Genomic DNA, 25969 nt, shown 5'->3' on the forward strand with positions numbered 1-25969 from the left:
GAGGGAGTTGGAGGGCCCCTGAGCCGAACTGTGTGTGGAGGAACCACACATTTGTCCATATGAGGCAGCCCAGTCCCATCGCAGCAAGTTCACATGTCTTTGGATAAGTTGAAATGATATAATTGGAATAATATAACACTAATGGGATAGTAGCCCTGGTTAGCACATGCCGATCGGAATCACTGATTGGCAGTTATTGCATTACTCCAGAAATGGACAAGGAGATTAATTCTTACCAAATTTGGAGTTCTAGTACTCAAAACTATTACCATAGAGTCCATTGATGGAAAGAATTAAAAAAGCAATCACTGGGGTTACTTTTATACGGTTGGGGACACGTTCACTGCCCTTGGAGAGTGCCGCATTCTAGTTGAATTGCTTTCCCACCCCCTTCTCCATGCACGACATCCTAGTTAAAATGGGGAGTTCTGCCGTTTCTCTGTTACATTTGCTCAGACGTTCCATTTCGTCTGCAGGTCAGAGACTATCGTCCAAGAGATGGAGCTGTTGGGAAGGATCACTGCCCTGGACTTAAACCCAGAAAGAACTGAACTCCTAAGCTGCTCCCGTGACGACCTGCTAAAAATTATTGATCTCCGAATAAATGCTATCAGGCAGACATTTAGGTAACTGAAGACACGCTGGTTTGGGTTTCGTTTGAGTTGCTGGTTTTCTGAGGATTGCATGAAGATCAGAGGCCCCCAGCCCGCTCTCAGCTCCTCAGTGCCCTGAGCTCTCGGGGTGACCGTGCCCTGTTGTTTGTTTCAGCGCGCCTGGGTTCAAGTGTGGCTCTGACTGGACGAGAGTTGTGTTCAGGTGAGTGGTGATGCCCCTGCCGCCCCGCCTTACCCCCAGCGTGGTCCATCTCAAAGGTTAGAACACGGGCATTTTCCCAGTGGGATGACAGCCAGGTTTATACAGGTCTCGACCTGAGTGTCCAGGGGTGAGCCTGTCAGTTCAGTACTGGAGGTCCCTGTCACAGGAGGTCCTTCCTAGTGTTCCTTTGTGATTACAAGAAGAGAAGTGAGTTGTACTGAAATACAGAGGTTGGCTAGTCAGTTTGTTCTGGGCATAGCAGCTTCCCTCGTCCTTCCTGCATTCGCACAGAACTACTTGAGAGCAGTTAGGGAAGGGGACTGTCGCACCCTGGACAGAGCTGGGTGGGCTCTCGGGAGAAGAGCAGTTTCCCTTTCCTGGTTCTCCGTGTTTCTGTGCATGGTGCTTCTCCCACGTGCACTGCCGTGGTCAGTTCCCATACTGTTGAGAAGCTCACCGAAACTCCACAGCTGACACTTCCTTCTTTCCTGCTGTCACTGAACCATATAACCAGGCGGTCCATCAGCTGAAAGACTCCCTTTGCCATTTGGGGGTTGACTTGATCACCCTGTGTGCTGTTTATGAGTCTGAGAGACAGGGACCTGTGGACCCAAGAAGTAACATGGCACCATTCTGCAGTGGGTGGGCGAGGCCAAGATGACAGGGAGAAGCAGCTTTGGTCGGAACAGTGAGTGGCGCCTTCTGATTTCTGGGTCCAGGAACAGTCATGTTTGACTCATGTGAGGAGTGAACATGACTTGGAAAGAGGCAGGGATGCGGAATTGGCGGGGGGGCTGACGCCTTGTCTTCTGTGTTCCCCAGCCCCGACGGCAGCTATGTGGCAGCAGGCTCGGCCGAGGGCTCGCTCTACATCTGGAGCGTGCTCTCGGGGAAAGTGGAGAAGGTCCTTTCAAAGCACCACAGGTACGATGAACTCTGCGAGCCCCTCTGAGGTGGTGCGCGGGTCCTGTGACTTCCTCCGGGGTCATGGCCTCTTGAGGCATAGACCTGAGTCTGCCCCACGAAGGCAGTTTCCACTCACGTGTTCTGCTGTGAGCTAGGTCAGAGGAGAGAAGCCGGGGCCATTCCCACAGTACAACAGACGAGTGTTCTGCTGATTTTTGTTACGGAATATTCCTGTTCGAGCAATTAGAGCAGTAGCTGCTGGAGAAAAGGTTACAGAAACATTGTCTCTTACCTTCCCCATGGCTCCTTGTTTTCTTAGCTTTGTTCCATCACCCAGGCCCAACTGCTAGTTAGATTGCGGAGCCGGCTTCCTGCAGAACCACCTCTGTCTGGGCCTCGAGCAGTGAGTGGTCCTGTCCGTGGTCCTCAGGAGCTTGTCAGAGGCACGTGATGTTACTCACTGTCTTATTCACTCAGAGCTGTTCCTTAGGGCAAACTCGAGAAGGCCCAAGTCCCTTCATCCCGAAAGCACGTCCTAAAATACAGTGCAGGGTCCTCCTAGTTTCCTTTGCTCTGCTGAAGTGCCTGCCGGGGAGCGGGAGCAGCACTGGCGAGTAACGCAGGCCGTGAGTGGCCAGAGCCTGACTGCAAGGGAGCCTGTGTGAGCTTCACAGGGCTCTCACAGGCCTTCCACCCTCTCCCTTTGAAGCTCATCTATCAATGCGGTGGCGTGGTCGCCCTCCGGCTCCCACGTGGTCAGTGTTGACAAAGGAAGCAAAGCTGTGCTGTGGTCAGAATATTGACGGCGCCTCCTCGGGAGAGCAGACACGAAGCCGGAGAAGCACTCGGGCCCGCAGCTCTGTCGGCAGGTGGTGCTGCCTGCAGCTTTGACCTCCAGAGGACAGCGCGAGCCCTGTGGCAGTGGCCTTCCTTTGAATGGGATTTCTGAGGATGTGGGCCGCGGTCTCCCGTGACCTGGAAGAGGAACACTGAAAAAGATCTGACACTGCGGTCCCTTAGCCGAGGCGCAGCTTCTTGCCTCAGTTCAGGTGGGAAACACTACTGGCTCTGATCTTCCGTACCCAAGCGGGGGGCACAGGCACCACCGCTCTCCTCACTGCACGGTTGTGCCAAAAACACCCCCACCTGGCAGGGGGGTTCTCACTCTGCGCTTGCTCCCGTCCTTCCAAAGTCAGTTCTGGCCTAATGCATGTCATGTCACCTGGGGTTCATTTTCTCGGTGAACTTGCTTTAATCATGGAATTCACAGAAACCCAAACAGGCTTACCCCATCCTCAGGTGGCCCGTGGCGACCACCCTGGTTTCCGAGGAGACCTGGGACTGTGGTCCTCCCTGCTGTTTTGTATCATTACTAGGCTCTTCCTCCCATCTCATCTGATTATGGTTGGAATTTTCTTAGATGGCCTAAACTGTCCTTGAATAGCAACTATTCTTCAAAGCTTCTGATTCTACATATCTATTTCTTGGTCAAGACATAAATCTCAACTTGGTTAAACAAATATTTTTTTGAAATGAAGTACAAAAACCTTTTTGCAAAGAAGTGGGTGTGCTGCAGGAAAGTAAAGGGTGTGTTCCTGTCGCCATCTGTCAGTTCCCAGAAAGGGGGCGCACACCACGGTCCTTCCAGGTGTGCCTAGGTGACAGCTGGGATGGGACTGGAGGGCCGGAATGCGTTACTCCAGCCAGCAGCTCATCCCAGGCCCTTTGCCAGGCCTCCATGCAATACCCCCTCGATGCTTCCACGCAGGAACCCGTTCCAGGAGGCCAGGGAATGTCACCTTTTCAATCTCAGGAGCTGTGATTAGGGCAGGGGAAATACTGGCCTGTGGCATTTTAAAAAAATTATCTTTCCCATCTTACCTGTGTGTAGAATTTTAGTTCCTCAAGTGACTGAAACACTGATGTTTGTATCACTTTTTAATTTGCACTTTACTTGTTTCCTTCTATACTTGCCCTCTGGACAGCTGTGGATATGAGTGCTGGAGTGGGTAGCGGTGAGGTGTCTGTCCCGTGTTGGGGGTCCTCCTTTCTCTCACCCTGCCCTCATCTCCCCTTTTCCGTTTGCCATTCAGAGAACTCAAGGGGAGTTGAAATTCACAGGCCAGGGCATGTCTTATTTATTTAATTGTGTTGCCCAACAGAACTTGATGTAAATAAAAAAGAAATCTGTTATATACTTTTCAAACTCCGTGTCTCTTGGTGGTTCTTTTATTCTCCTTTATCCTCAAGGGGGATAAAAATCTGTTTCTTTCATTTATTTCCCTGGTATTTACTCATTTGTAAATAATGGCTAATAATTTTTTGGTGTCCTTCCTCGTTCATCACTTAAGCCCAGGGTATCACTGCCTGTCAACATTCCATAGTTTCCCATTGTTTGCACGTGTTAACCAAAACCAGGAAAGGGTCTCTTCAGAATTTGAGCAGCTGTCATCTAAGAGCCCAACGCACTGTTAGGCCTGCTGCAGGCAGAAGTTCCTGGTCTCTGCATGGGAGACTGTCCATAGCACTGATAATGCACCCTACATGTCTCCTTCTGGCCTCCACTCATCCTCTTTGCAGAACGGCACGAATTACCTCACTGAGGAGTGATTTATTCTTGGGAGCTCAGGTATCTAGCAGGCAGCCTTGTGCCATTAACAAATTCAGATCTCCTGGAATCCCCCAAAAGACCTGGACTGTCCCCGCACTGTGTTTACAGAGGGGTTGGCCGAACATCTGCTCAGCCCAGAAACTTGAGTCAAGATTCCGTCAGGATCTGAAGTCTTGGCAGCAGCCAGCACTTTCCAAACAGCTGAGAGAGCCCCTTGCAAGTCACCTTGAAAGAAGTGAGTGAGTCGTTATAAAAGGAGGCCAAAAGTAAGTGATGTGTGGCCTCCGTTTTCTTTGAACTTGGAGGGGAGTGAGGCTGCTCTCTGCAGTAGCCTCCGATTATCCCATTCTCTTTGAACTTAGAGGCGAGCGTGGCGGCTCCTCTGTAACATGTTTCAATTTGAGGAGCATCCACACTGTAAAGCTCTGCAGGCCACCTGACTGCCAAGTTCGCTGGTGGTGTGGACTCTGCTACAGTGGAGTCTGACTTCATCCGGCTCTGGGTCTTCACCCTCCGTCTGACAGATCACCTGGGACCCCACCCCTAGTGTTGCTGGTTCTGTGCGATGCGGAGCGGTGGGCATAGAGGTTTTTCATTTCCTAGACAGTTTCTGGGTGGTTACAGCCAGTGTGCGTCCTTGTAAGTGTTGTCGGCTTTGAACCAGGTGTTAATAAGCCTCCGAAGCTGAGAACTTAAAAACATCTTTTTAATGAACTTGTATTTCTCAGGTCGTTTCCCAAAACTAATAAATCACGTTGGATGTGTTAAAGCACGGACTGCACACAGTAGCCCTTGTCCTGTGGCTCGTAAAGCCCCTTTGCTCCTGTGCATTGTGGCACATGGGAGGTTTTATATGGACACAGGTAAATGGAGGATGCTGCTCTCAGCCAGGGTGGGGGGTGAGGGGTGGCAGCGCAAGCCCCAAGCTTGGGTTGGTAGGGGAGTTCCAGACTGCAGAGTGTACCGAGGTGTACAGAGCTACCTGTGTGTCTTCACATCTAGAACATGACCGTGCCCTTGGGGCATTGGACACTTTAAAATGTGGACTTGAAGCTCATCACCTGTGTGAGTCACCAGTGAGAAGAGGGATCCTGATAAAGCATCTCATACGAGATTGTTTGCTGGGCTGCAGAAACCAAGCATTTCTGGTTTTATAAGACGCCTTGGACACAGAGAAGGAGTCTGGCTCTCGTTCTGTAAATTGTATCCTATTTCGCAACTAGGGGAAGGGTTCAGAGCTAAGTGAGGAGCTGTCTTAGATCCTGACCCCTCCGTAGGCATGGGGGGCAATGGAGGGGTCAGTGACGGCCACCTCAGATCCGCCTAGCCCCCCAGGCCTGCAGCAGGAGGCCAATGTCAAAGTGCCTCTTGGGGCGTTGGGGGTGGTGGTGGCGGGGAGAGTCGCTGTGTTAATGCCTTTGCTCCACTGCATCTTTTTCTTGTGTCTCCTACTACAGTACATACCAGTCGTGCTGGGCATCCCAAATTTTCAAGCCAATAAACTTCGGAAATCTTGAGTAGAGTGAAATATGCCTGTATTGGCATAGATTCTGTAAAAACACATAGAATACGTGGTACGTGCCAGTAAAAGATTAGACTCTGGTCCAGAAAATGATTCTTAGCTGCCTCACCTCAGCACCATTTGATCTCGTACCTCAGGCAGCTCGGACTTTCATAGCATGGTGTCCTGGTTTCCGTCTGTGCCTCTGAACCCTTCCCTGTCTTCACTCCAGATGCTTCTGAACATCCAGGTCCGGCTGGGCCTGGAACCTAAGGGGGCAGAGGAAACACTCGTGTAATGAGCTCGGCGTACCTACCTGCCACTCAACAATTTGTGAGTGTTTTATAACAAATCAAGCATGTCATTGTCCCCATAAATCAGCATTCATCCCAAACCAGTAAGGGCTCCATGTCATAGATCCACCTCATGGAATGGACAGTCGCTCAGTGCCGTTCACCATCCAGTTTATAGTCTCGTTTTCCTGATTGTCTCGCCAATGTGTTTGTATGATTGACTTATTTGAGTTGGGATCCAGGTAGCTTCCGCCGCTCAACAAACTGCCTTACAGTGTAATGGCTTAAACCAACCATCCTTATGACTCTGTTAGTGGGCTGGGCTGAATGGTAGAGGCTGGCCTCACTCATGTCTGTTGATGTGCAAGTCAGCTAGGGGAGCAAGGGGGACACAGCAAGAAAACAAGTGGCACTGTAAAGCACGTGTCACTGTTTGGGTTGCCTTTTACACCCCATTGGCTGGAGAAGAGAGCCCGTGAATTCGGGCTTCACTTTTTAGGGAAATGGACTTCAGAGACAATCGGTAGGTATGTTTATGAGCCAGGCTGGTAAGAAGACAGGCTGTAATACACATCTGGTTTCTAGCTAGGACGCCGTAAGTCCTGTTCCCTGGAGCACATGCCCAGAGGGTTCTGAGATGTCAGAAGTCTCAGGAGCAGCCGTATCCTTGATGGCCATGTAGAGCTTGGCACAGAGTGGGTACTCAGTAAAATTTGTATTTAGTGGAATTGAATCAGCAAAGAACAAACCAGCCCCATGATAGTGGGTCATAACCAGGTGGAAGGAACAGTGACAAAGAGGGAAGGGAGGTAGTTAAAAAACGTAAGAATAAGCCACACAGTAAGGGTAAATGTTTTGTAGAAATTTTATTCTGTACATATGTGTATGTACAGGATCATGATATATTTTTTTTTACTGTTTTTAAATTGATTGAGTTGAAAACCACACGGCAAAATTAACCATTTTAAAGGGAGGAATACAGTGGCGTTTAGTGCATTTGCAGTGTCGTACAACCACCACCTTGATCGGGTTCCAACAGAAAGAGTATATTTTCACACTGGGTTAGTGGCAGTTTCTCTCAAACGTTTTTGATGTATAGCAGTCCCATCTATCTGAAGAAAAGCTCGGGCCCTGGTGTAGCTCGCATTGCCATGACAAAATACCGTGGACTGAGCAGCTTCAACAACAGAAACTCCTTTCCCACACTTCTGGAGGCTGGAAGTCTGAGATCAAGGTGCCGGCGACATAGGTTTCGTTCTGAGGCCTCGGCCCACCGGCCACTGCCGTGGCACCACGTGTTCGCATGGCTTTGTGCACGGGGAGTGGAGAGAATGGGGTCTGTAAGGACACGAATCCTTTTAGATCAGGGCCCCACCCTCGTGGCCTCTCCAACCCTAGTCGCCTCCCAAAGGCCCCGTCTCAGATCCCCACACACTGGGGCTTAGGGCTTTCACGTGTGACTCTGGGGGACACAAACTTTCAGCCCATGACAGGCCTCTCCAAAAGGCATCTACTTAACTTTGCCACCTGCAGGAGTAAGCAACTTGATTTGTGGTCGACTCCCAATATCCCGTGCTGAAGCAGCCTCGTTACCAGGGAAACTCACTTTCCTGCCCCCGTGTGCATGTGGCATGACCGGAGGGTGAAGCGGCACCCTAGGCAGATAGCACCCTCACTCGGGACGTTGGAGAGCCTCCACTCTGCACAGCTCATCGTTCTTTTAAAGGACTCGTCTGCACACTCCACGCATATCCCCACCTCTGCAAGACAGGGCACGTCGGGGCTCCCCCTCTGCAGATGAAGAGAACAACAGAGGCAGAGGTGCTTTCTCGGGTGCAGTGGATTCACCAGTGAGCCACAGAACCCAGGACCCTGCCGGGCTCTTCGTACAACACACTCCTGGCGCAGAGAACCTGAGCATGAAGTGCCGTTCCCAGCACGATGCCTCAAGATGGACGTCTGAAATCCGCTTTGGGAGAGGACCCCAGGGTCGAGAGGGTTTTAATACCCACGGGAAATGAGCAGCTGTGTTCTAATTATGACAGATTGACATGGGGAAGAGGATAGATTAACTTGGAGCAACGGAGAGAAGAAGGGAGGCTGGTTCCATCCTGACAAAGAATTTTCTCACACTTCATGCTGTTCCAAAGAATGCAGTAGTGATTTCCCCATTCCTGGAAGCATTCAACTTTTTGTGGCTATTGTAGAGGAGACCCAAGCAAGGACTGAGGTGTGGATTAAATGCTTTTTAAGGGTACCTGCCCACCTTAAGAACCCACAGGATTCCATGTATGATTTCAGGTATAAACTGCAACAGACAGCCCTTCTGTTCTCTAGACCAGTGGACGAAGTGGTACATGTTGGAATTAAGGTGGTTTTTCAAAGCTCCGATTCCCTGGTACTCTTCATAAATAGAGTTGCCTCAAACTGCTCAAGAGCTCTCAGCTTCGTCAAACTAAGGCAGAGGGAGGACACGCGGTTTTCATTCTGTAGTTGATGTCCAGCACAGTGTACCCGTTTTTCTCATGCATGTGCCCTCGTAAACCTTGGAGACGATAGCCTTACCCCAAAGCTCGTAAGCTGCTTAGCTGAACATCCCTGCTCCCCTCCAGCGCCCCCAGAGCTGGCTCTGTGCTGGGTGTCGGGGGAGGGTACACGGGTCCTGTAGCACCGTCTCACTGGTCGCGCTGACTCCTGAGAAACAAGTGTTACTAGAGCTGGTGGTGCCCAGACTCGGAGAATTCATAGGCCAATAAATCTCCAAAAGAATCGCAGGAGAGGGGTGGCAACTTTTTATTTTGGCCAAGTAAGGATGTTTTTTTCTAAACTACCAACTACTCCCATCTTTATTTGATTTGAAAAACAAACAAACCACACTTTGTCCTGCTTAGCAGCTACACTCTGCAGTGTTTATGGGTCAAGTGTGGTGATGTCTGCAGTTTACTTTCAAATGGTTGAAAAGGATAAAAGCGCTAGAGATGAGCATGTGCACCAAAATGTTTGTAATCCTGTCTCGCTGTTGACTGGGTGTTTATTATTTCAGCTTTGCTATTATAAAATTCGTGGTGGATTGTAGAAGATGCAAAATTAATGACAGAAGGCAAATAAGTGGTTTCCTGGAGTTGTGGGAGTTGGAGGAGTTGACATGGGTGCCGTGGGACTTTTGGGGTGATGGCAGTATTCTATGTCTTCATCATAGCGGTGGTTAAACTCATCACACTATACACTGAAAATGAGTAAACTTGGTTGTATGTAAAGTACACCTCAATAAAGATAGAGAAGAAGAAACAGGACGTTTTAATACAAAAAAAAAAACGAGAACCTCATAACCTTAGAAAAAAGGACAATCCTGTATACTGAATATATTTGGTTCTATGGAAAAACTCCCAACTTTTCTAATTTCTCCACTAAGCAGAGAAAAATTCATCACAGACCAAGGGTTGGGAATGACTATCAGAGACTGTTTTCAAAAAGAGGGAGACCTGGCATCCAGTTACCTGCTTGCCCTACCTGCCGGGCCCCAGCAGGCTGGCGACAGGTCTGCACCCCCCTGACGGCCGGGTAGTAATACAGCAGGACGGTCCCAGGAGCCCCCACAGCTGCACACTGCTACTGAGACCTGCAGCAACGGCTCGGAGCAGCCCCTCCGATGGGGACAATAAAAGAAACACCCTAGTCATGGGTCTTATTTTTGTATTTTTTAGGGAAAAATGAGATGGTCTTCTAAATTTATAACAGTGTTATATTTTAGCTTTTCTGTCATAGGAGTAGTAAATGATTGAGAAAAAATTTAAATTACAGACAAAAATTTTAAAAACCTAACATTCCCAACACACAGACCACCAGTGTTAGCTCCTCAGTGTATATCTTTGCCGATTGTACATGTAATGGGGGTGAAAACATGCACATATATAAATATACACATATGTGTGCACATCTATGCACACATAGGCTGTTTGGAAAATCTGATCATACTATACATACCATCCCATGACCACATTTGTTCATTCACAGTCTGCCTCCCTCTTCCAGATATTTTTATCTTACCTGTCACCTAGATCATATTCGGATTTTCCCAATGGACCCAAAATGTCTTATATATCCTGTTTGTCCCTTTGGGTATCAACCTGGGACCAAACATCACGTCTGATACTGAGTCCTGAGTGTCTTTTACTCTAGTATGTCCCTTTTCTATGACGTTGACTTAGAAAACACACCAGCTACTTTCTGGATTCATCTGGTAGCTAGCTCTTGGGTCATTTCACTTGTTCCCCTATTCCTTTTATTTTTCGTAAACCAGAAGTCATGCCAAAAGCTTGAAGGCTTTGGTTACCCCAGGGTGACACATCTCTCCTGATCGGCACCATTGGTCATGCTGAGATTGACCGAGGACATCCTGGCTCCCAGTTGCGCAGAAAGGTTTGTCCCTGGTAATGAGCCCAGAATCCATACGGCATCCCCTTGGTGCTAGAGGGACAGCCATTTCCCCATCAACCCTTCACCTAATGGCTTTGACACCAATGAATAATTCTTGTCTGAGTCAATTTCATCAGTGTTTTATTCAAGTTTTGGTATTATTCAAGTATAGTGAATCCCACAGATTGGGAGAGATGATTGCCATTGAAGAGATAGTTCGTTACAATTTCCAAAAAGGGGTCAGGCCACATCATAGAGGGCCATGTGGGGAAGCACCCAGGTTGGTCAGGAGGCTGAAGGCTCAAGGGGAAAACATGGGCAAGGATCGTTTTGTGATTTCCAGGGGAAAGAACTAGTGAGGCAGGATAAGCAGGCTTAAAATGGGCAAGTTTAAGTAACTGCAACAGGTTCTGGGGTGTGGAGGCTGTCTCCAGGTGTCTGGTCCCCAGCCCTGGATGATTAGGCCAGGACAGTAGTGGCTCAGCCTGTGAGACAGGTGTGGAGGTGAATGGGCTCTGGATGGGTTAGTTTGCATTCTAAAGGCAGTTATTTACTCCAGGGGCTGGAAGGCCTCTACATCAAAGCATTAGAAATACAGAAAATAAAAAGCCGTGATTAATATAATTAGTTTGTCAAATGATGTTTCTCTATTATTTCTTTTACATGTATCAGTTGGCATGCTTCTGTTAAAAAAAAAAAGTTTTTCCCTTAGAAATTAAAAAAAAAATTCCCCAACTTTATTGCCAGCCATTACACTATTGTCATCCAGTGACTTATTGACTAGCCTTGTATTGAGGTCCCTATTCTCGTTACTAGATAGCTACAAAACTGAAAAATCTCGAAACTCCTGCAACTTATATTTTAGTAATGGTGGGGTAAGGGGACAGACAATAAACAAGATTAAATAAAGGTAAATTTTATGTTAGATGGTGATGAGTGCTGTAGAAAAAAATGCAGAGAAGGAGGACAGAAGTGTTGACTGAGGTGTAATAAAGTAGGGTGTAGATGGATAGGGTGACATTGAAGTAAAGACCCAAAGAAATTAAGGGAGTGAGCCAAGGAACTATCTGTGGGAAGAGTGCCCCGGATGAGGAAAGAGAAGTGCAAAGTCGCCGAGGCAGGTTTGAAGAAAAGCGGAGGCCAGTGGACCGGAGCAAAGTGGGGGAGGTGGTGAGAAATAAGGTCTGAGATAACGGGAGCCAGGTCATGCAGGGCCTTGTAGGCGTGCTCCAGGCTTAGGTGGGAAGCCAGTGCAGAGTTTTGATGGATGTTAACACCACAAACAAGCTTCTGTTTCGACTTGCCTCATTCCCAGATGCCAGGTCAAGTCCAGTGTGTGAGGAAATGTGTTTAGTGGCCACAGCGTGCGATCATTCACTCCCCGAGTGTTCCTGGGAGCAGCCGTTGTCCTGGGCACTGGGATACAAAAGTGAGGGGAGCACAACACTGTGGGTCCTACCCTCATGAAGCTGATAGTCAAGTACGGGAAGAGACGTGGAGTAATCTCCCACCCAAGTGTCAAATGCACTGTGTCTAACCTAGTCCCGGGGGTTGGGGAAGGCTCCCCCGAGCAGGAATCTGAAGGGTGAAGTCGGTGAGGTGAGGAGAGGGTTGTTCAGGCAGGAACAGTGGGAGTGTGTGGTGCAGGGCCATGTGAAAGGCAGCTAGAGTTTGAAAGACGTGTGTCTGTGTCCTGAGAGCATTGGGGAGAGGGTGCAGGGGTTGACAGCGGGGCTTGAAGGGCCCTGGAGGGTGAAGATGGTGCAGTCAGACAGCAGGGGACATTCTGATCCTGGAAAGCAGTGGGGTTGGAATGGACTCGGGGGAAGCCATGGACAGATTCCAGAGGCTCTGGGGGGAAACAGACAGGACGTGTGATGTAATCAGGACACGGGGTGGAGGGGAGGGACCCATCTAATTTGGTTTGCATGGTACCAAGGTTCATCTTGAGGCTGATGTTTCTCCTTGACCTTTTTGTTTATATCTCTGCCCCTAAGGTTGCATTATCTGCCTGCTGAGTTTAATCAAGTGTGTTGAGCACTAGAAAATCCTGTCCTGTGGAGGGATAATCAGTCTATTTCCAGAACCCAAAGAGGGTTAGGAGAAAAAGTAGCTTTCCTTTAGCGGCTGTCCCTCCCATCATACCTTCCCCCCTCGAGCATGACAGGTCCTGCATCTGAGCCCCTCCGGGAGGAGACCCTTGCCTAATGCTTAGAACTGCTGAAACTACCAGTTCACCTGTCTCAACACTAATCCAATTTCCACTCTGCTCCTTAGATGGGATTTGGCTTCGAGACATTGAGATCTGGGTGCTGGGCCAGATTCCCTACAAATGCCCCACACACATCAGCCTAGGGCCACGCTAGGGTCACCTGGGTAGACAGCAGCGGCTGGCTGCCACCCCAGAGGGCACAGAGACCTTCTCCTCGCCTCCCAGGCCCATCCAGCTGGTTGCACAAGGTATGTGACCGCCCTTGTACAAGCCTTCTCAGAAACTTGGGGCAGGTACAGGGAAAGGCAAGGGTCAGGATGACGGGCATTTTCATGTAGTCTGTCCCCGTTTCTCCTTTTCTATGTAGTTTCCATGCACTTTGCTTGTTAAAGAAACTCGGAGTGTACTGAGTTCCACACAGCTAATATGGCCTCTTCACTGTCTATACAGCTGGGGGTGTGTGGTAGTGGTGGGGGGGGTGTAACAACACGGCAGGAAGAGGAAAGTACCACTTAGTATGAGTTTCTGAAGAGAACTTTTGGGGATTTAATATATTTTGAAAATGATATTTGTGAGGTGGGTATGTTGTGCTTTTCAGGAACTTTTTCTATTTTAATTGCCAGAAGACATCGTGACAGAATTTTAAATTCCACCTGGCTAAGTGTGACAATACCAGAGGTTAGTCAGAAAGTAAAACCTTCTCGTTGGAATTGAGCTGGACTTCCTGGTGAGGTTTACTAAGAAATGTTTGAGGCTTCTCAAGAGAAATAAAACACATCTTTTTAAGAACAGCACACTGCAATGCAATACAAACTAGACAAAGATCTTATTTCATCAAACATGGATAGTAAGGCAGGTAGAAGGGAATAGATGTATAGCGTCTCTCTTATGAGTAGGTGTTATACCCAGAATGTTCTTGGCTTTATTTTAAGAATTGTTTTACCTTTCCCCAGCCCTCTAACACCTGACATCCATCCCAAGGTGGAAGAAGCTGCCAGGGACAGATAACATGGCAGCCAGTAAGTCTACACCAAACCATGTTATCTTCAAGAAGACCTCCCGGGACAAATCCGTAAGTGCTACAGAAATGAGTGATTTGATGGAAATGTTTTTTTCTTTGTTTGTTATTCAGAAAGCTTTTACAAGAATAGACATGATCAAGTCCAAGGCCCTCTGAGGTTGAGGGACGCTCTAAGTCTATATTCCATCTCTGTCTGAGGATGGGCGATGAATGAGACAAACAAATGAGCAAATTGCAGAATACAACTTCTCTTCACTCGCAACGAGACATTAGTCCTGAGACCCTTAATTTTCCCCTAATCTCTCAGTCCCCGCCCCCTCACCCCCAACTTCACTTCTTTTCCTAGCCAGCCTTGAACCCATGACTTAACCATTTCAAATACTGTTTTTCAATGCCTGTAACTCACTTGGCCCTTTGCCTATCATCTTACCTGCCTGCCTGAGAACAGCCCTATAGCTGGCTCGATGCAGCTCTCCACCTCCTGTGCACAACCAGCCTCTGTGCTCACAACCTCCCTGCACCTTCAGGGCCACTGGCTAAGGGACATGCCCCAGCTGCTCCCTTTCCACCACGCTGCCCTGTGACCACATGGCCACCAGTATCCTGGCAACCTGCGTACTCGGCAGAGACAAGGCCACTGTTGGCTCTATCGGGGGCATGTTAGATGGTCTAGATGTGTCCAAGAACTTCCTGGCATAGGAGACCCGAGAGAAGGTCCACCCCTGCCTCCATGGATGGGGTCTCCTTGCTCCACATGATGGCTTCTTAGGGGCCAATGGTCTAGCTTAGCACTGTCAATGCAAACCATATATTTTAATTTTTATTTTTAAATTTTCCAGTAGTCAACATTTAAAAAGTAAGAGGTGGAGTTCATTTTCACATTGTACTTTAACCTAATACATCCAAAAACTATTATTTTAACGTGTAGATGATATAAAAATTATTGATGACATATTTCACGTGCATTTTCTAAGTCTTTAAAATCTGCTGTGTATTCTACATTTATAGCCCCTGTCAATTTGGAATGGCCCTATTTCAAGTGTCCAGTAGCCACCTAAACTAGTAGCTACTGTATTGTTCCATGTGGACCTAAATCATTCTTCTAGTTGACTTCCGAAACCTGTACTGGGCCCCCCAAAAAACTCTGATCCAAAGAGAGTAGGGCTGCCTACAGGCGCTCTCTACCCTCTCTTCTCTTAGCTGAGGAGCTCCGCCATTTTCATCAAGTACTCTAATTTTGGGGGGTGACAAGTTGGGTACCCCTCAACCTTTCATTCTCCGAACTCTTTTCCAGCTTGTGTCTTTCCAGCGTACTTTCTCTTGACGTCTGAAAGAGGAAGAGAGAACCCACACCTGCTGTGCCATATTGTTTCCCCACTTTTTAATTCCTCACACCTAAGAGACATCCTTTGAACCAAGAAATTCAGAATTTTTTGTATATAGGAGAAAAATAATTCATCAATTAATGTCTCACATATTAGGATCATTCCAACTGCAAGCTCTGTATGGCTCCGGGTGTGGTGTGCCAGGGCCCTGGGGCCATTTCTCTGATGCTCTCCACTCTGCCTTCTTCTGTGATCTTTGTCGTCTAACTGGTGACGAGGTTACCCAGCAGCAGGTGTCTCACCCTCATTTCTCCCAGAAGAGGAAAGAGGCTGTTGCTTCCTGGGGTCTCTTTTTAGGAGTGAGGAAATATTTTCCCAGCAGCCCTCCAGCAGACTTCTCTCATAGCTTATTGGTCAAAACTGGGTCACATGCCCACACTAAACCAAACCTGCGTCAAAGGAGTTGGATGATCATAATTGGATCCGGCCAATCAAGGATCATCCTCTGGGGCTAGCCTCATCTTAGCACGTGACCACAGGAGGGCTGGAGGACCCTGACACAGTGGGTGACTTTTGTCCAAGCCGAAGGAGCACTTGGCTGCTGGGTGGGCCAGCAGCGGTCGGCTGCAGCCCCACATTGTTCAGCCCCGCTTCTCTACCTGCCCCCGTCCTTTCCCTTCCCTTCCACTTGCAGCAGAAGAGAACTGGCCCCAAACTGCGCTCCCATCTGAAGTTCAGGCCACTCACACCACCTCTGTGAGGTCCTCCACCATCAGCCTCCCTCCTGGCTGCATCTGCAGCGGCTCCTCTCTTCCTGGACTTGGCCTGAGCACAAAAAACTCATGCACCTAGACACACCACCACCAACTCCCCTTGACCTTGTCCCCTTTCTAGCTCTCCTTCCTTCACAGCCGAAGTGTGAAAAACAAGAGACGCTCACCTCTTCACCTGCCGTCTTACCTCCCACTCCCCCTCCAGTCCGCTCCCTCCCAGCTGTGTCAACTGCCTGCCTGGCTTTCCCCCGCCAGTGCACTCTCCACTTCGCTGTTAGGGTGACCGAAGTCTCAGTATTCTCCTCTATACAATGGGCTTAATTCCTGTCTCCCAGAGTGGCTGTGAGGATTAAATGATGTCGCTTGGTGCCTGGTGCATGATAAACACTCTAAATGCTATTTAAGGGCAGGTGTTTCATCCTGCTCAAAACGCTTCAACAGCTTCCTGGATTCTGTAGGGTCAGGTCCTCTAAAACTCTTTCTGGCATGAGACTGCACTCCTGTTTGGCGGCCATTCACCTGCAGATGAAACCATTGGCCGCTCCAGAAGCATCCTCTTGGCTCTGGGCTTTGCATACACTGAGTTTGTTGTTGCTGTTGCCCAGAAGCGTCCCTTCGCCGCCCCCCCCTCAGGCGCCTGGCTCTGCTGTTCTTCAGGTGCTTCGGCATCAGTAATTCAAATAATCCAGAAGGCACAGGGATGCACTCCAGGACATCCAGTGTGAGAATGTCAATTTAGGAGATGATTGGATGCCAACAAAAATGACTTCCGGTGTTTCTGAATCTAAAAATATGAATTTAAGAGGCTCAGGAAAGAAGGGGGCTGGCCAGGGTGCACATATTCACTGGTGCCCTTAGCCCGCGTTCACTGACTTCCTGTTAGGTACCAGACACTGTCCTAGCCACTGTGATGGCTGAAAGATAGATGAAAGACAGTTCTTACCATCAGAGCACTCACACTTCCATGGGGTAAAGTGGCGAGTGGTGGTGAACCAACCCATGCCCTCCCGCAAAGGGGGTGGATGAAGACCTTTGCTGCCAGGGACTTGCAAATGGGAAGACAGGACGGAGACACTGGTCATCTCTCACCCCCCACCCCCATTATGCCCCGCCCCATCTCCACCCACCCCCGTTCCTCAGAGCATGGGTTCCGGTGTACCTGTACAGAAGCTCACTGGTGGGATTTCAGGGACTGACACAAATCTCCCAGCTCTTTGCTCAGTCTAAAAATTCTTTTAACAAGGAGGGGAAAGCTTTCATTCACAGCTAGAAATGAAAGTCTTCACATGCAAATGGGTGGGAGAAGCCTCATTTGCATAGGATAGGGATAGATTTCCACTAAAAGTATTATCAGTTAATTCAACAAATTTAACTAGTTGATATCAGAACTAGGCTTGATGGGAAAGAGAGAGAACAGGGACCATCCAAAAAGGTGGGAAGAATTCCTTAGAGCAGATCTATGAGGTGGAGGAAACAGCACACCTTGGGGACATCATTGGCTCTGCCCACAGCTGAGCAGGGAAGAGAAGGGGATGGGGGGGTTGCCCACAGCCCAGCGGGGGGAGAGAAGGGGATGGGGTTGCCCACAGCCCAGCGGGGGGAGAGAAGGGGATGGGGGGGTTGCCCACAGCCCAGCGGGGGAGAGAAGGGGATGGGTGGGCTGCTGCCAGGTAGCTCCTCTTCTCAAGACTAATCAGAATGTTTTAGTTGTTGCTGATTTTTCATGTGGTGTGTTAGGTGAGTGTTCTTTGGCCATTTAGAATCCATACCTGTTCTTCCCGTAGGTGACCATCTACCTGGGGAAGAGAGACTATATAGACCACGTTGATCAGGTTGAGCCTGTGGGTGAGTTGAGTTTGGAATCAGATTTTCCACACTGTATTTTCTTTACATCATCGGACAGCTGTTATTTATTTTTTTAAATTGGCTCTGTTGATAATCTAATCAAAGAAAGGACAATTTAAACATCAGTGTGGTGCCACTGATTGGAAGCAATTTTATGGAGTCCTGTCTAGATTATATAAAGAATACTCAAAACTCAACAGTAAAAGAAAAACAAAACCCAGTTAGAAAACAGACAAAGGACACGAAGGGGCATTTCATCAAGAAGACGTATGGATGGCAAATAAGCGCATGGAAAAATGTTCAGCGTCATTAGTCATTAGGGAAATGCAAATTAAAACCACAGTGAGATATCATTCTACACCTGTCAGAATGGCTGAAATGAAAAATAGTGACAATACCAAATGCTGGTGAGGATTCAGAGAAACTGGGTCACTCATACGTGGCTGGCAGGAATGTAAAATGCCGTAGCATTTTACAAATACAGCGTAGCAGCTTTATTTGTAATAGCTCCAAACTGGAAAGAACCAAAATGTCTCTCAGAGGATGAATCAGGTTACCCAAGGTGAGGCTCATCCACACCGTAGGATTCTACTCAGCAATAAAAAGAATGAATGAATGACACACACAACGGCCTGTGGGTCCCCAGGGCATTCTGTTGAGTGGGGAAAGCCGGTCTCCAAAGCCCACATGCTGTATGATTTCACCTATGTACCATTGTTGAGATGAGAAAGTTGTAGAAACAGGAAAGTGATTCTCAGTTGCTAGGGCCTAAGGGTGGTGCGCGTGTGACTATAAAGGGAGAGGCTGATGGTGAGGGAACAGTTCTGTCCCCAGATTGTAGTGGTGGTCACACAAATCTCCACATGTGATACGGTGACTTAGAACTGCACATACAGCGTACCCATGCCAACTTCCCGATTTCAATATTGTACTGTAATTATCTAAGATGTAACCACTAGGAGAAACTGGATGACAGAAACACAAGGAGCTCTCTGTGCTATCTTTGTCACTTCCTGTGAATCCACAAGTATTTCAACTCACATCCTTACTTTTAAAAAAAGAAGTGTACAAAATTGGCAGTTTTAAGCACTGAGCATGAGAGTGTCACTCAGCAAAACCGTTCCTGGAAGGTCATTGGATGCATGTTATCAAAAGCCAAATCCAGTTCGTGCGTGGATGGAAAGGAAGATTTATCTCTTAGGATGTTTATTGCAATGTTAATTATAAAGGAAGCAAGCTAAACTGCAAACAATGTAAATCCCCTAACAAGAAGGGATTAATTTAAAAATTTATGCTACATTCACTCATTGGAATACTGTGAAGCCATTAAAATGATTAATACATATTTTGTGTGTGTGTGTGTGTGTGTGTGTGTGTGTGTGTGTGTGTGTGTGTAGATGTTTGCAATATAGTTGAATGAGGAAAGCAGTTAACAGAATAATATGTATAGCAGGGTCTCATTTGTTTTGGTAAAAACATTCACATAAGTACGTCTGGAAAATCATTCTGCACAAATATCTTGACAATGGGTACCTCTGGGTAGTGGAAATTTTGGTGACTTTGTTTTCTCTTTGCTTAATTTTCCTTTCTAATTTTCCTATAATGAACATGGATTACATGTGCAATTACAAAACTGCATATACATACATATAATTTATATATTTATATTTTTTAACGGGTTCCTATATATAAATAACATATCTGTTCTATCTGTGAGGAAGGTCTCTGGGCCCTTTCATCTCCGCCACCCTCACTGCTCTCTCTCCTTTGGTGTAGATGGTGTCGTGTTAGTGGACCCGGAGCTCGTGAAGGGGAAGACAGGTGAGGCGGAAACAGTGGTGTAGTCTAGGCTCGTGCAGGGAGGGAGGCATTCGGGTGGGAGGGCGGGGCAGCTGCCAGGCCCCTTCACCCACAGCCCCTCATACCGTCCTCAGGACACCAGTCCTGTTCACAGCAGAGCTCACTGTCCCCATTTCTCAGATGAGGGTGAGGACTCAGCGAAGCCATGGCTCCAGGGTGGCAGGGTAAGTGACAGGTGGGCAGAGCCCAGGTCTGTCTGCTCCGTCAGCTGTGCGTGCATCCCTGTGCCGTGTAGTTCTATGCCAGGAGCAAGCGCAGGAGGGCTCCTTGGTGGGTTTAAAGGGAAAGGGGGAAATGGAACCTTCTGGAAGGCCGAATTTGTTGGGATGCTTACTGTGGTGGCTCTGAACCACAGCGTCACAACACTCTTGAAGCTCTCTGGCAGTGGGTATGTGTGTGGCAGGTAATATGGTACTAATAACAATTTGTTAGCTAAATTGGAGCAGATCTGAGTTATCCTTATGATAATGTCATGGACTCAGTTCCATCCTAAAGAAGCCTTTGTGAGTGGTTGCTACTGGCCACCACTGGAAATGCTCCAACCCTGGGTGTGCCCACGGGAGTGTGCCAGGTGTGGGGCCGTCAGCATCCAGGGGGCCTGACAGAAGTGGGGCTGAAATGCCCCCCTCTCCTGCCTCCGTCCCCTTGACATGCCTCGCTTCTCTCTAGCACCAGGAGGAGCCTGGCCTGAGCCCTGATCACCCTCCCCCTCCCCAGGAAAGGGTACCTGCTCTGACGGAAAGCGCTGCCTGGTGAGGAGGATAAAGCCAGGTCATCTCTGGGCACCTTCTAACAAACATCAGATCAGGGCTAGGCATATGGTCTGAGCTTAGTGGCCAGGGCCAGTTACCCCTGGGGCGGACACAGGCAATAACTCCCGAGGAGCTGGGGACCGCTTCCTTATGCTTCCCGTTCAAGAATTCAAGAGTAATGTGCTTCGTGTGGTTTTATTTACCATGTTAAAGAAGGTGTCAATAGTCCATCCTCAATCGTGTAGGGTCATAATTCTTTTGGTCCACTAGGGGCACTATTTACACCTTTTTAATCAAACTGCATTTTCAGAAGTGGTGGTGGTTCAGAGAAGGCTTGTTTCTGAGAGGTGTGGAAACGAAGGGTTTCTTTTCAGAGTTAATGTCATCTCCCCACTTGACCCACAAGCCCCATCTAGCTTCTCTCACAGCCTGTCCATGTCCAGCTCTGGCACAGACCCATTTGACTCCCTGGCACAGTTTCCTTCTACTTCTTACCCTCACTCTCAGCTCCATCCAGACATCCTGCCCTCAGAGCCCAAGAGACCTACATTGTTTGAAAGCCTCCTGAGGTCACAGAGCTGTGTGGGTCAAGGGGGATAGTGGCATAGAGGAAACCGTGGGGTCAGGTGGCAAAATAGCGTGGTTCATAGGCGATGCCTTCCAGTCTCTGACATGCCCCTGTCGGTTAATTAACACACACCAGGGCAAGGTGCTCCTTCTTCAAGAGTGTGTGGCCTGGCTGAGTGGGAGTCTTCTCAGCCCCCACACACTCGGGCGCTTCAAGGTGGGCGCCATGACCAACAGTGCCAGCAGTCGCCCGTCCTCCCTCAGGGGCCGGGCAAGCCCAGCCTTCTCTCATCTCCCTTCCAGTGTTTGTCTCTGTGACATGCGCCTTCCGCTATGGCCAGGAAGACATCGATGTGATTGGCCTGAGCTTCCGCAGGGACTTGTACTTCTCCCGCGTTCAGCTGTTCCCACCTGTGGGGGCTGCCAGCGCCCCTACGAAACTGCAGGAGAGCCTGATCAAGAAGCTGGGGGACAACACGTACCCCTTTCTGCTCACGGTGGGTGACCGCTGTCCCCATGCACTCCCCTGGCCCTGGTTCCTTCAGCCACAGCACCTTATAATGTGACCGGGAGTGAAGGAAAGGGGATAGAGGAATGACTTCACATTTGTGGGCCTTCAAATTGCACCCTTGGAGGAAATTTTAGATTCACGGGCTGTGATTGTCTTTTTTTAAGTCCTTCAAAATAGCCTGTGAGTCTTTGAAGGCACCATTTGAACCTACGGTTTAAATATTTCCCTTCATCCGACCACCTAATTACATGCGTGCGTGATTCCTTCACTTGCTCATCTATAAAAAGAAAGACATGCCCCTTGTTTGGCCCTGAGAAATTCTAAACAGAAAAGAGTTCCCTACAGACAGGAGAACTTAGTGAAATAAGAAGGCTTGTGTGCAGCTCTGTGCGTCACCATAGATTAGTCGCTTCCTCTCTCTCGAGGCCTGGTCTCCCCTGGGGAAACCTAGCCACCCACAGGCAGCCTCATGCCCTCTGAGACTTGGAGTGAACTCGAGATGGGGAAAGCCACTGCTGCCCTCTACGAGCGTGTGTGTGTGTGTGTGTGTGTGTGTGTGTGTGTGTGTGTGTGTGAAGGTTATATACTCCTCCAAAGTTACATGGTTCAGCCTTGAAAAAGAAGGAAGTTCTAACACACGCTACAACATGGACGAACCTTGAAAACATGAGAAGTGAGAGAAGCCAGTCACTAAAGAACAAATACCGTGATTCTACTTACACGAGGTCCCTAGAGTATTCAAATCCATAGAGACAGAAGGAGAATGGAGGTCACCAGAGGCTGGGGAGGGGAAGTGGGGAGTCCATGGGTAATGGGGACAGAGCTTCAGTGTGGGAGATGAGAAGATTCTGGAGCTGGATGGTGGGGACTTGTGCAGAGCAATGTGAATGTACTTTATGCCACTTAATATGGTAAGTTTTATGTTATGCATATTTTACCACAACTCTTCTAAAAATTACTTTTAAAAAGTTTCCTGGTCCTGGGTGCTCCCATGCACTGGTGCTGCGCTTTGGAGCAGACATGTCAATGTGTATCAAAACCTCAAAAATAGGACTTTTGACCTGACAGTCCCCTTTCTAGCAGTGGAGCCTATGGAGTTAATTGAGTAAAACTGTGCTGAGATGGATGAAGAAGGGTATTCATTGCAGCACTGTTGATAATGGCAAAAAAAGTAAAGACCAGCCAACCAAGGGAGCTGGGTGAAATCAAATGTGGTTTTGCAGAAGCCCTAACAACGGTGCTGCAGAACCATGGCTCGTGGCATGAAAATCATCGTAATACTCCCCCCTCCCCAACCCCAATAGGGTTAGGGTTAGGGTTAAGGTTAGTGTCGCGAGCAAACCAGATGACAGGACACATACATCATTTGGTCCCACTTCTGAAAAACACACCTCTACATCCATATTCGTGTGCCTGGGTGCACACAGGACACCTGGGTACTTACGTCACGACATTATTCCGGGTATTAGAAGCATGCGTGAACGTGTTTTCCCTTTTGTTTGCTCCTTACCTTCATTTGCCAGTTGTTTTGTATGACGAGTATGTATTACACGTGGAATGACACCTCTGAAAGAAATGATTTGTCGTTTCCTTCCACAGTTTCCCGACTACTTACCCTGTTCAGTCATGTTGCAGCCCGCTCCGCAGGACACGGGCAAGGTTGGTTTAAGAAGAAATGACATGGATTCTTTGTTCCTTCAAACAACTTTTAAAAATGGCCTTTTACATGGAAAATTTTAAATGTACCCAAAAGTAGAGAGACAGTCTATTATTTGTCTTCAGCAAGTATTAATCCTGACCAACCTTGTGAACAAAATAGTAGACTCCCTCCCCTCAGGGGTCTTACAGGTTAATGGAGAGAAACAGGCAAAAAGCAAATAACAATTACCTAAGGGCACATCCGAGGACGGCAGGCGCTGTGGAGAGCAAGAGGCTGTGTGAGGCAAAGGGAGAGTCTGGAGGGCTGCTCGTTGAGGATGTTTAAGGGCGGCTTCTCTAATAGGCTGAAGGAGGAGCCATGCCCTCCTAGGGGAGAGCCTTCCAGGCAGAGGGGACTCCATGCGTGCTGTGTGCTAGGGCAGGTGGAATCGTGGGAGCAGGTCAGATAGGTGTGCGTGGTGTGCCAAATCACAAAAGGCCTCGTAGACCATTGTGGGCTTTGTTTGAATGAGATGGGAGCCACTGGCGGGCTCTGAACGATATGTTCTGACTTAGGTTCCCAAAGGATCGTTCTGGTCACTGTGCTGAGAGTGGGGTTGGCTTGGCCAAGCATGAGCTCTGAACAGGCAGAGAGGCAAATGGGCTGAATGACTGTGGAGGGCCAGGAACTCCAAGCAAGGAAGGCAGCAGTGAGGACAGGAAAAGAGAGAGAAAGGTGCTAGGACCCAGGATTACAGGCCGAAGAGTCTTTGGTGTCGGCATTCATGAGGGAGGGAGCGCAAAAGATGCCCAGTGATGGCAGAGGGGGACAGCTGTGTAGCTGCGTTATGGAGGGGTGCGGTGACAGATGGAGACAGTCTAGGGCAGGGATTTTCAATATGGGGGTCGTGCCTGCCCTATTAGAGGTTTGTGTTTTCAGTGCAGTGGGTCAGAAATGGCACTTAAGAAAAGTGGGACGTAATGAAACAGACCAGAATGGGAAATCTCGGACGGTCTCACACATAGCAAAGCCCAGTGTTATTTCATGGAAGCTGTTTCTCAAATGCATATCCATTTTCTGGGCCACATTACTTCTTACCATGGGTAGTGAAACATTTGAAAGCCACTAGTCCAGAGATGGAGGAAGACAAGGTCACCAAATTAGAATGGGGGACACTGTGCCATCTAAAATGCCACCCTTTTGTCTGTCCCAGGAGAGGAGGGTATCAGAGCTCAGTGTGGGGGTGTCTGCATGCCTGGGGGCCTTGGGGCCATGCAGCTGGGGGAACCTTTGAGCTAGGGCTTGGAGAATAAGTAGGAGTTTGTCAAATACAAAAAAAGAGAGAGAGAGAGAAGCATTGATTTCAGGAAGAAAGTAGTATGTGCTCAGGGTAGACTGGTGTGGGGCATGGCTTGTGCAGGGAGCTGCGTGCAGTGGGAGTGGGGGTGGGGGCGGAAGCGAGAGGTAGCATGGCTAAGAATGCCGGGTGGTGGTGGATAAGGACATGTTAACGGTGAACCCTGAAAAGGGTGAGTAAGGCTGAAACAAAAAGAGAAGGTACCAGGTAACACCACCACGTGAGGTATGACTAGGGTTTCCGGGTGGGAATTCCCTCCCGTTCTCAGGAATTTTTTTCACTTTCCCGTTCTCGAATCCTGAGATATAAACTGTTTTCTGTTCTCCACGATGAATCTTTTCCACAAAGTGACGGCCGATACCACCTGGGTTCAAGGAGCCAATTTTCCCGATTTCCTGACCAACTTTTCCTGAGAACGGGCAGGAATTCCCACCTGGAAACCGTAGGTCTGACATGTCCCAGGAAGGGAGGCGCTGACTGCGGCCTTGTCTGCTCTCTATCCCTGCAGTGCTGTGGGGTAGACTTCGAGGTCAAAGCATTCGCCACTGACAGCACGGATGGCGAGGAGGACAAAATTCCCAAGAAGTAAGCTTGTAGTTGTGGGAATAGGTGAGGGGTCCGGGGAGCAAGGAGTGGGAATAAGAAACCGCTGCTCCCTTTGTGTCTATGGCAGGACTTTTCCCACCGGGCCGCGTGGCGGTAATGGAGCCTTCCCAGGTCAGGGCGGTCAGGACAGAACCTCCAAATGGGGTGGGGGTGGGCATGGAGGGGTGAGGACAGTCAATGGCTGATTATTTGGGGGGAGAAAACCAAGAGAGATGACGGGAGTGACCCTCGGGAGCGCTGACCGGCCCCACACGACCCAGCCAGTGAAACTGTGGAGAAAGGATCTACAACCAGGTCCTCGGGCCGCTCCCACAGACCAAGGACCCATCCGTCTTTAGGTTCACCTGGTGCCTTTGTTGGGCCCCAGCATGAGTCTGGGAGAGAGAGTCCTGGCGGCTGTCCTGAAGGAGCCAGTGCTAAGGGCAGGGCTCTCTGACCTTCCGTCCGCAGGAGCTCTGTGCGTTTACTGATCCGTAAAGTCCAGCACGCACCATCTGTGATGGGTCCCCAGCCCCGAGCCGAGGCCGCCTGGCAGTTCTTCATGTCGGACAAGCCCCTGCACCTCACGGTCTCCCTCAGCAAAGAGGTACCCCACAGGTGTTGCTATGTCCCGCGTGGAAGGAGGCCTGGGGGACAGGCCCCGCCCCCTAACGCTGTGGGTGTGTTTCTAGGGATACTTGAAGCACCAGTGTTTGAGATGATCGCCTTTTCCCCATAATTTGGAGCTAATAGAGGTGACCTTTAGAGTAAGGTCACATTGGCTTGCGTTCCACTCACGGTCAGTTCGGATCAGCTGGTGGGGTGCTTTCACATACCCCCAGCCCAGCCCAGGCTGTCTTTGCCCCTCCCGGCCCCGTGGCCCTGGTTTACTACTGTGGCACCAATAGGTGTGGTATTGCAAACTGTTGGTTGGAAAATTCAGGTTTCACCGTAACCACGAGGGGGTGACCATGTCACA

At 49.0% G+C, this 25969-nt stretch overlaps 2 protein-coding genes across 5 annotated transcripts in view; both read left to right on the forward strand.

Moving 5' to 3' along the window:
• ATG16L1 (autophagy related 16 like 1) overlaps positions 1-3928 on the forward strand; it is a 37250-nt gene extending 33322 nt beyond the window's left edge. For all 4 annotated transcript variants that reach the window (XM_081052603.1, XM_081052602.1, XM_081052605.1 and 1 more), the window contains 4 exons: positions 477-626; positions 769-816; positions 1639-1740; positions 2432-3928. In XM_081052603.1, coding sequence (XP_080908729.1) covers positions 477-626; positions 769-816; positions 1639-1740; positions 2432-2525 — 394 coding nt within the window. In that variant the 3' untranslated portion in view covers positions 2526-3928. The remainder of the gene's footprint in view (positions 1-476; positions 627-768; positions 817-1638; positions 1741-2431) is intronic.
• Positions 3929-5363: 1435 nt separating this feature from the next.
• Positions 5364-25969, forward strand: part of SAG (S-antigen visual arrestin) — a 34186-nt gene continuing 13580 nt past the window's right edge. The window contains exons 1-10 of the mRNA XM_081051578.1: positions 5364-6167; positions 10428-10546; positions 12821-13003; positions 13709-13827; positions 17659-17719; positions 19496-19540; positions 21202-21395; positions 23009-23068; positions 24914-24990; positions 25462-25597. Of these exons, the coding sequence (XP_080907704.1) occupies positions 13765-13827; positions 17659-17719; positions 19496-19540; positions 21202-21395; positions 23009-23068; positions 24914-24990; positions 25462-25597 (636 nt within the window). The 5' untranslated portion in view covers positions 5364-6167; positions 10428-10546; positions 12821-13003; positions 13709-13764. The remainder of the gene's footprint in view (positions 6168-10427; positions 10547-12820; positions 13004-13708; positions 13828-17658; positions 17720-19495; positions 19541-21201; positions 21396-23008; positions 23069-24913; positions 24991-25461; positions 25598-25969) is intronic.

The sequence above is a fragment of the Rhinolophus hipposideros genome, assembly GCF_964194185.1.
Source record: "Rhinolophus hipposideros genome assembly, chromosome: 6".
NCBI classification, from domain to species: domain Eukaryota; kingdom Metazoa; phylum Chordata; class Mammalia; order Chiroptera; family Rhinolophidae; genus Rhinolophus; species Rhinolophus hipposideros.